This window comes from Diospyros lotus, chromosome 14 (genome assembly GCF_014633365.1).
Source record: "Diospyros lotus cultivar Yz01 chromosome 14, ASM1463336v1, whole genome shotgun sequence".
Classification (NCBI taxonomy): domain Eukaryota; kingdom Viridiplantae; phylum Streptophyta; class Magnoliopsida; order Ericales; family Ebenaceae; genus Diospyros; species Diospyros lotus.
In genome coordinates this window covers 6,856,969-6,867,621 of record NC_068351.1, presented here as the reverse complement: position 1 = coordinate 6,867,621, position 10,653 = coordinate 6,856,969, and the positions used below count along the sequence as shown (strand labels likewise).

Genomic DNA, 10,653 nt, shown 5'->3' with positions numbered 1-10,653 from the left:
ATTCTATTATTCCTTTTTTCTTTTGTTCTATCGAATTTCAAGTCAAAAATGATGTTGATTAACAATTTCGATAAGTTCACTTATTTTGATTTTTTTTAATATAAAGATCAAATCTAATCAAAATAACTAAAATTATCAAACTTGAAAACTAAATTGAATAGACCTTAGCTTGTACCGAATTGACCCGATAATTTTGATCAATTCAATTTAATTATTTTGATTAAATCGAAATTTTGTTCACCCTTTAACACTTAGTCCTTATGAATTTATTTTCAAGTGACACCTTCATTTGATACAATTTTTTGCCAAAAATTAGATTTACATATAAAAAATTGACAAAATATCTCAATTAATCTTAAACAATTACATACAATTCTACCTTTACAAATCAATTAAAATAAAAATACCAAACCAACTCTAAACTCAAAAGAGAAAAAAAAAAATATATTCATTAACATAATCAATTTTTATATCCAAATAAAATCTAATTTATTTTCAAAGAGCTACGAATGTTAATCAATCCGTAATTTAATCAAAATTTATTTTTAAATTATAAAAAAATTATAACTTTTGAAATTTGAAAACACAAATATAGTACATAAAAAAACAATCGAGAAACGTATTTACTAAGAAAAATTAAAAAAAAAAAAAGGTCGAATAGTCGAATGGCATTTATTATTTTCTTCCCAAAATTTTAGAAACCATGAAATGCAGATTGACAAAGTGAAGCAGACCCAACACCAACCCATTTCAACCATACTACTCAGCAAAGGCATTATTAAGATGACTACTTAACACGATATATAAAAGCAACTACTATTATACCATTAGCAGCAGCAGTTAACTACTGCAAGCACAAGCACAAGCACAAGCCACGGTTCACATTCATTTTACTAGTCATATAAACTGGAAAGCAAGTTCAAAAGCATTTCGGTTCATTTCTGTTATATTCCCTTGTTTCTCTTCTCATCTACCATTACTCGGAAACCCAACCTTCTTCTCAGATTTACCCATGCCCCCCGCCTCCCTCCACTCAACGGAAAGTCGCACTTCGGTTCCCACTCGCTGGGAAGGCCTGGCGCCTTCTACCCTGCGCCAAGTTTCTAGTACCTTCATCATCCCTACGAGACTGAGACTGAGACTGAGACTGAGAGTCACCAGCGCTCGTAGCTGCACTACTTGCCCTATCCACTGGATCAACCCTACTCCTATCAGCATGGCCTTCGTCACCCTTTTCCTTAGGTTCTGCCCTTGATCCCTCCCCGAATTTGATCTGCCTCCTTGCACCTTCATAGTCGAATGGCTTCAACTGCAAAAGCCCTTCAGGATCTTTGGACGTTCCGGCTTGTTTGAGCTTTCTTGCTTGGCTGGTTGACTGGAAACACCTTTGGAAGCTGGAGGATAAGTCAGTGAGAGACATGGCCTCATCTCCCTCAGCCATTTCGAAATCAGAACCTTCAATGTGTTCTTCGTTGTGGTCCAACTGTTCCCTTGTGGGTTCACCAGACGATGTTCCCTCAACACATGCATTGTCGTCTAGCAGTATAACATCTCCTAAGTTGGACACTCCACCTTGGACAGCTGGAGGAAAGTCTAGCAGTATAACATCTCCTAAGTTGGACACTCCACCTTGGACAGCTGGAGGAAAGTCGTGGCGCATACCTTCCACAGGCGGTTGCAACTGTTCATCCATCCCGGAGAATGAATGGAATGGAAAGCTTACTGAAGATTGTATCTGCTCCAGCTTCATTGCTTCCTTTTCCTATGACAAAAGCCAATAATTTTTTATAGTAACATGTACAAAATAACAAAACTAATTTCTGAGAGGAATGATAATAACCCGCTGCTGTCGGTGGAACTGAAGATATTAGGCATCATGAGCCTACCATGTAAGACCAACTCTCACAACATATCAGCCCAAGAATCAAGAGGAATCAATATTACTGAACTCACTTTTTTATCAGAAACCAACTTTCTCTTCCCTGAAGAACTCCCCAGCATTGCCCCAAAAGCATGGCTTGGCTTCTGTAGCACGTGAATAGCAGCTATGGCACCCTAAAGAAAAAGGATACATAACTTAGTCTGTCTTCACAAATCAAAACATATGATCTGAACGAATCAATAGCTTATTGAATTTGATGTTCTTGTATTGTTATTCACCTCTTTGCTCTGCCCTGAAGTGATGGGGCTTTCTCCTTGAAGCCTGCTGGCATTGTCACTTGTTTGACTTTCTATGCTTGCATTTTGACCACCATTATGTTCCAAAGCACCTTCCTGTACATTTTTACTAATTTCAGCAAAATTGCTTTCAAGCTTCAAAGTCCCCCTAAAATGTGAAGGAGCTGGAGGTTCTCCAGACATGCCAGCACCCTGATTTTCTGTTGTTGCTGTGGTCTTTAATCCAACAGGGACTTCAGGAGGAGCCTCACTTCTATCAGTAGACACTATATTTCGTTGGGATGCCTAGATTTGCAAAATGCTAGTCAGCAAATCACAGGATAAGATAAAATATATAGTAAAGCAAATCTGTGCACCCTCAACAATCTAAAATCCTGCTGTCAAATTCCAAACCATTTTCCAATTTAAAAATAAATTCCAAACCATTTCACAGACAATGGCAATTCAGATATTAATCATTGCAAGAAGAAAGGCTACTCATTGGTTTGCAAGAAATTCAAGATCACTATACCTTTAAGACTTTCAATTATGTTACTCATGGATGTAAAATTCTCATCCACTTAACCCAGATGATAAGAGCTGATGAATAATGGGAAAATAAGCTTTCTAGGATTTCCTATATGCATAATGTTCTCAATCTAAGATGTTGATAGAAGTAGATAATTCAACATGTCCACTTCACAGCTGAATCTGAAACACCTACAAACATAAACAATAGAAATTTTGTCTGCCCCCTCTCCGCCAAGGGATTTCCAATTTTGGGTCAATGTTACAAGTATCAAATATTATTTAAGCAAGTACAAGCACTGATCTCCTGTTTAGATTCAAATATCAATATATTTTGCACCCTCGGTTTGCCAGTCCTATAAGTTCCCACACAAGATCAAAGAAACAAGTTTGCAGATTTCTCAATATCACAAATTGAAATACACTATATAGAATCACCAACCACAAAATCAATTTTATCACGGAAAGGACAGAATGCATGACAGAATCAAAATATATACTACTTTCATTTGAATAACACCCCCTTTCCAGAATACACACACACACACACACATAAATAAAAAAGAAAGAAAGAGAAAAGAAAAGCAACATATTTTAGATGGGAATTTATTGCTAAGAATTTGAAATTTCCATGGATAAAACAAACATCAAATATACAAGTGTTAGACGAATCAAAAAAGTAAATTTGAATGCATACAACTGACTGATAGCTCTCCTATTGCTATTCATATACCTCGGACGTCCCTCACAAGAGTCTGACTGATGGTCTAAGGTAAATATTAGAAATTTGGCAATCCGTTCAGGATTGATCACAAGAACAACATTTATGGCTAGCCTAACTTTCTTAGTAATTCTTACCTTTTCCATACGCTCCTCTTTTAAGCGCTCAGCAGCAGTTTCAAAGGCAACAGCATTCTGCATGGACTGCTTTATGACACTAACAACTGAATTGAGATTTCGCTCAACGCATGGGTGCTTTGATTTCACCAAATGAAGCAGCTTAGTTGTAGTAACAGGCATCTGTTTGGCTGTTCCCATCATATAAGAGATGAACAAAGGCAGAAAAACATATATAGAACCATGTCATTATGTGATTTAACATAAGTAAAATTAAAAAATATATATTTAAGAGAATTCATGTAGTTATCCAAATACCAATTTCAAGAAGTGTTTTGTTTGGCAATATATAACCAGTGCTCTCATCCTCAGCACGGGCAACAACATCTCTCCATTCACAAAGTCCCTGCAGACCAACAGGTCACCTTGTAAGGAAATTAGCAGACAGAGAGTAAGCAAAGACCCCCTATGTTAACTCATTGTGTCAACCTCACTACACACAATCCAACCTGTGAACAATGATACTTGTAAATGTATAATAGTTAACAACTATCTCATGATCACAGCCATAAAAATGGCAATTAGCACCTTCCAAATCCCTAGCACGTCAAAAGGTGCATCAGATAGCATACGCTTATGTACTTCAGCAACCTTGTTTCAGGACAAGAATTATCTCAGATATGACGTAACCTGATGTTTAATAGGTAATAAAGCAAAAACTTACTGCAACAACTGCAAGCTGCTGGGCATTGAGATCAGCACCTTGCAAACTGTATCAAGATGAAAAAGAACATAAGTTCATAATGTTCCTCCAAGACACACAGAAAACTGAAGCAACAAAGAATAGAAACAAACAACAAAAACTGTTGACATATATTAATTTACAAGTTGAACAGCAAAGAGCATCAGAACCAGTAACAAACCCATATATGTGGAGGTATGAACTCTCTGTCAGAAGTTCCTTCTCATAGAGCTGCATGCATAAATCATAACTCCGCTTGTAGACCTGTATGCAACAACACTTTTTTCTATAAGCCAAGGTGAAAAAGAAAACATAGGCATGCAAAGAGACTTAGAATTAACATTATAAGGAAAACAACAGAAGCAAAAATTACTAAAACAAAAAATAAATATAGACTTGTAAGCCATGATTCTTTTTCCATTGACAATCTAAATCTATAGGCCTAGAAGGTTAAAAAGAACCACCGCAGAAGCAAAAAATACTAAAACAAAAACCACAAAGATATAGATTCACAATAGCAGTAAATGACACTATATCTGAAAGAAGAACAAAAATATACACCGCCCTCATGCAAGTCAGACTAAAGAAAACACATTAGTGTATGACAAGTTATAAACATGTAAGTTTTACCTTTTTGTTTGTGGTTTCGCTCAATTCATAATTCCATTTAACCACATTGATCCTCCTTGTCCTTTGTTTTTGTTGTGTTCCTTTTTCTCGTTTTTCTCCTGCTAGTGTTTTTGGTTTGGCAAATGGGGGTAATCTTTATACAGAGGCTTAAAGTATTAAGTGCTGAAGTTGGCATTACAGCCACCAGAACAAACAAAACCAAGGTGGTCAAGCACATATCAATAGGTGTGTCACTAAGATATCTGGAAGGTTTGCATCCGGTGTCAGATATTTCTCAAGAATGAATGACACCCTCCAAAAACTAGTGAGAATTTTTGGCATCCAATTTGCATTTCTTTGAAAAGATAAGACATAAATATGCACTGACCATTGAGTGCTAGCTAAACAATAGCAAACACATGTTTATCAAGCCTCAATGTGAGCCGATGAGCTCCAATAAAGTACTAATGGAAAACCAGGAGGGGCAGTGCAAATGGCAAGGGCTTTTGCCCCTTTGTGGGGCTAAGAAGCACGACACTTATGTATTGTACTTGTACTTATAACTGACACCTGTCCCCTGATGCAAACCTTGTGACATGTGACATGTACTTGTGCTTATATATTGTAAAAAAATTGTTGCATAAACTAGGGAATATATGTGAAATACTTGGATGTCTTGATGTGTCAAATTGACCTAATTCCTTTGAATTTCTTATTTCTATTTTCACATTTCGCTCTTCTCTATGTTGCTTACCAAGGCCCATTTGTGAAAACCTAGCTGCATACGCTCAGGTATAGGTGTCAAGTGCTTCAAAATGTTAAATTCCATCTAATTCTTTTAAACTTCTTATTTCCTATTTCAAATAAATTTCACACCATTATACACTGCTTTACAAGGCCCATTCACATGGAACATGAGGATCCATCTAAAATTTGTATTTCGTAATACTTTTACTTACGATGATTTGTTACTAGCATAAAATTGTTTTTTTTAACATACTGTTTCACAGTCATTTTTATAGATACTTAAAAGGAACTCCCAGGAACACATTTAAAATTACATAAACAGAAATATATGCACAGGTGTTAAAAGAAATTAACCAACAACACTTCTATATGAGACACACAAACAAAGCTGGAACTATCCCCAAAAAAATTGAAAGCAGCCTCTCTATCAATCTAGAACTAGAAAAAACCAAAACAAGCAGGAGCTACCCTCATGAATATGGCGACAAAAAATTACAGAGCCATCAACTTTCTCCACAATGAAGAATATGAAACAACAAATTATCCAAGTCAGTGAGAAGGTACATAGCAGAAGCACCAGAACAGTGTCTTATTATCATCATCGAAGTATATGGCTACAATACATAATAAGTTCAGAAACAAGTAGACCCATAAGGAACATGGTTGCATTGCCATGAAGTACTTAGTAGTTACATGTATGCTCATAAAAACAAAATGAGTTCTCACAGCTTAACCAGGGGATACCTCTACCAGTAGGTCATCAGATTTTTCTGAGAGCAGCCTAATTCTCAACAGATCATATATATGCAGCAAATAATGTGTGTCCTCTCTGGCATATCTGATAAAACCAAGATGCATACAGCAGTTAGACGGTTGAGGTTCAAAACAACAAAAAATAAATGATCAGGGTACTAATGAGAAACCAGAAACAAATAATAGCTAAAACAAGTCAGATGTTGCAAGTAAATGCATATAATTAGATGCTCCCTGACTAATCAAAAAAACAAGAACAATAATTAGAATGTACCAGTACACAGATAAATGTGAAAAGGTATTGTAATCAACTTCTTTTGAGCTGTTGAAAGTATCCATAGGGTCAAATTGCTGGTTTTGGGGAGGAAATAAGGATAATGGAAGTAACTGCACAAAACCCCTTACAGAGGCAGTCACACAGAGGACAGAACCTGTTGAATGGAATAACCTTGGATTCTGGAACAAGGACAAAGGGCTTTGCTCCACTTCAATACTTCTTTCATTGCTTAGCAAAAAAAAAAAACACACACACACACATGGGCACACACGCGCACGCGCAATAGTCCGTTCATCTTTTATTTCCTTCCATTCCAGTATACATTATCTTTCATTTCCTTCCATTCCAGTATACATTTATCATGCAAAGGATCAGACTTAAGTTCTATGATTGTGGAAAGAAAGCAAAGACCACTTTAAGCTACATCAGCAATTCAACCTAAGAGCCCTTGGAGGAGAGAAAACAACAGCATAAAGCAAGATCAAGAGTGGGGCATGTGGGAGTGGCTATCATATATTGATTTTCATTTGCATCATTTTCATAGCTACCACTAGAATTCAAAGTCAAACTTAACTCATAGTGTTGACACCAGAAGATTCTAACCCTAGAAGGTTACAAGTATTTTAGACTCAACTCCTGACCAACCACAATAATTACACCACCTTCAAAAACAAGAAATCATGTATGAATTCATTTCACTTCACAACCCATCCAAGCAAGGACAGAACTAATTGCCTTGAAATTCACTTCCCTATGTGGAAAGTGCAGAAGCTATAGTTTTCCATGAGTACCTGAGGGCATTGAGAAATATCCACAAAAGTATTTTGGAAATCAATCTTTTTAAGGGAAAATATAAAATTTTGTTCAATATTTGATTCATATATAGAAAATGAAATGTTATCACCCAACTTTGTCGTGAAGAACAATGAATTACAAGCTCTATAGGAAAGAAGTGGGCAACTGAATGAAGAAAATAGTTAACTGCCTGTCAGATGGCAGTGACAATTAACGTAAGTCATGCAACTCCTGGACAGCATCCTTAAAGAGAAAAAATGAGAACCATGACTGATGTCAGAGGTTAATCACACCCCAGATGCCTTAGTTAAACTTGTACCCATCTGACTTTAGAGTTTAATGTCAAACCTTACATAAAACCTTTACCAAAATCCCTCAAGCTTGATAACTTCCCAATTGGGAGGCAAATATTATTTGCAATTGAAACAAACCCCCTTACAATATAACATCATTGCTTTATCAATTAAGTGAAAAAGCAAAGAGCAGAAAGATTTAATGAAAGTAAGAATGGCAACTAGTGATATATTTATCACCATATCACATGCTATGATTGTTCTTATTCTGCATTGTATTAAAGCTCTAAAATTACAAACTTGGAGGAGCTTTGTGCAGCATCTTTTTGACAGAAGAAAAAGAATAGAAGACTCTGAAGAACTGTAGCAATCTTTGCAAGCCCCAATACATTGGTCCACCACCAATCTGATAAGCATTGTACAACATAACATCCTATACTTTCGACTGTCTAATGCTGTTAATCGGATACAGCTTGCATGCTCTTTTCAGTAACCTCTCCATTTAAATCATGTCATGCATCATATTCATCATCATTACCAAAATGGATGTTTGCCTTAATGCTCCTCAAGGCAGAGCCTAAGACAGGTTGCAGCACTAGGATCTTCCTTAGTTCTCATCTTTTGCTAGCAGTTCAACAATCAAGAAAGGAGAAGGGTGGGAGGGAGGTTGTTAAGGAAGAGTAAGACCTGGCATGACTGTCTTCTAAACTGCTTCAAAATGTAATAGAAACGGTTTATATTTCTTACAAGCAAGTATTTGAAAGTCAATTCATAACTCGATATTCTTGTAGTGAATGCAACAAAGTGCAGTCTCTTTCAAGGATTGAGCCAATTGTTGGAGAAGTTCAACACCCTTTCTGGGAAACTTATAGATGAGAGAAATCCCCAAGCAATATCTAAAACAAACTACCAAATTTTCTAGACTCCAATAAACAGATTCAGAAAAATAATTTTCCATGTTCATAACTATTTCCCACATGAAGGTCCCATCTTATTTGAAGTGTTTCCACAATCTCAAAAACTAGAAGAAAAAACAAAGAAATCCAGAAAACCAAAAAGGAAAAATATAAATTTAAGAAAAAAAGGTCCTACGTGCTAACACAAATGCATACCTGAGCATCTCTTCAGGAAGAGGGCGAAGTCTCCAATCTGCATTTTGGTATCTGTGAAGAGTTGGATGGAAAATTTTAGAAAATTTGTAAGGAATTGAATGTGTATAAGGAGTCAAACAAGAGAAGACAGCACATAAGTGGATATTTCTACAGTTTAAGTACATGTAGAGCCTACTCTTTGTTAGCCGTCACTCCACAAAAGTGAAACAGAAGATACTCCAGACTATTTCTTTCCAACTTCAATACTCTCGAGGCCTATGAATGAAGACAAAAATTAAATTTATTCCTCAAATATTAGCCAAACAAAAATCAACATAATCTAATTCAAAAAAAACAATAACAACACCATGGAGTCGCAGAGATAAGTTTCTGCCATGTCTGTCAAATTAATTGCCAAAGTCAAGAAGATGAAGGAAAAGAATGGGAAATGGACTCCATGGAACTGAGGTTCAGCAACAGTAAGGTACACAAGAATTGGGTTAATCCACAACTTTTGAACTGCCACAACACTCCAAAAACTTCTAGGATGTTGCCAGAAATGCATTTGTCTAGGAGGTTTATATTACTGCAGCAAACAATGGATAAATAAGACAGAACTAAAATTTAGGAACAGTTCAGGTATACACATGCTCTTAAACTAGTTTTTGGAACAAAAAGTAAGGAGAGAACAGGGACTAGTTAAAAAGAGCATATCTTATATTCTTATATAAGTCTACATGTGCATAAGAAGCTTATCGAACCACCACCATTCATTTCATGTACAAGAAATAAAAAAAAAAAAATGGCAATCAGTGATTTCTTCTCCCCTCAAAACCAACCCCCACCAAAGGAGCCATCTAATGGAAGACTTCAACCCATAGGACTATACTGTATTTACAAATCAAAGAAATTGGGACAATAAAGAGTGAAGTCAAGTGTCCAGGGGCTCACAGAATCATCTGACTGTCCTAAGGTTGATATGTCAATAGCAAAGATTTGAACTCATAAATACTTAACCAACATTGCTACTCCACACCCATGTTCTAAACCCTCAAAATCCATAAAGCCAATGTCTTGCAGCTGGACTCATAGCAACCGGGCAGCAGGTAATAGATGCACTGGAGTCACAATTGCCAGGTCTTTGACCAGGAGCTCCCTACTCTATTTATAGAATAGAACTATATATTTCCATTTCACAAACAAAAATAAATTAAGTAGAATCAAACACCAGAAAATCACCACATAGCAGACATAATAAAAATAAAAATGTAAAAACGGGACTATTCTCAGACATATGAGCAATCAGATCAAATATCATCTTTGATCTAACTAAGATAAGAATCTTTTGTACTTCGCACTCATAGGAATTAGTAAAGATAGTTCTTAAGTATCATATAGGAGATTTAACTTTAACTAACAATTAATTCACCATTGCCAATGCCAAACTACCTCAAATACTAATATGTCTTTCCCTCCATAATATTATACTTGAAACTAATCTGGCCCAAAACAAATTATACTTTCATATTATCTTTCCCTATGAGGGAAACATGACAATGGCAAAGTCCATTCACATTCCTGAGCATCAAATCCAGAAGAGACTTCATGCTTTCAATGTGCCCCATGGCGGATGAAATAGAAAACCCAAAATATAAATAACAAATTCTACCACCAGTGGCTTGAAAACTATTGGGCATTGATACAAGAAGAAGAACTACAAGACAGTTAAGCAAGAAGAGTAAACAGAAGAGCAATAAAGAAAAAAATAAAGGAAACAATTCACCGAGTATTAGAACATGTACTAAGTAGCCAATACATTTTGTG

The 10,653-nt window shown here is 36.0% G+C and overlaps 1 protein-coding gene across 1 annotated transcript in view; it reads right to left on the bottom strand.

Annotated features, from left to right (window-relative positions):
* Positions 1 to 724: 724 nt before the first annotated feature.
* The window catches only part of LOC127789912 (protein RRP6-like 2), a 39,369-nt gene continuing 29,440 nt past the window's right edge, over positions 725 to 10,653 (bottom strand). The window contains exons 5-14 of the mRNA XM_052319002.1: positions 9,026 to 9,105; positions 8,851 to 8,901; positions 6,365 to 6,458; positions 4,446 to 4,528; positions 4,247 to 4,292; positions 3,841 to 3,928; positions 3,544 to 3,713; positions 2,161 to 2,463; positions 1,954 to 2,055; positions 725 to 1,762 (exon numbers count right to left, since the gene is read on the bottom strand). Of these exons, the coding sequence (XP_052174962.1) occupies positions 1,034 to 1,762; positions 1,954 to 2,055; positions 2,161 to 2,463; positions 3,544 to 3,713; positions 3,841 to 3,928; positions 4,247 to 4,292; positions 4,446 to 4,528; positions 6,365 to 6,458; positions 8,851 to 8,901; positions 9,026 to 9,105 (1,746 nt within the window). The 3' untranslated portion in view covers positions 725 to 1,033. The remainder of the gene's footprint in view (positions 1,763 to 1,953; positions 2,056 to 2,160; positions 2,464 to 3,543; positions 3,714 to 3,840; positions 3,929 to 4,246; positions 4,293 to 4,445; positions 4,529 to 6,364; positions 6,459 to 8,850; positions 8,902 to 9,025; positions 9,106 to 10,653) is intronic.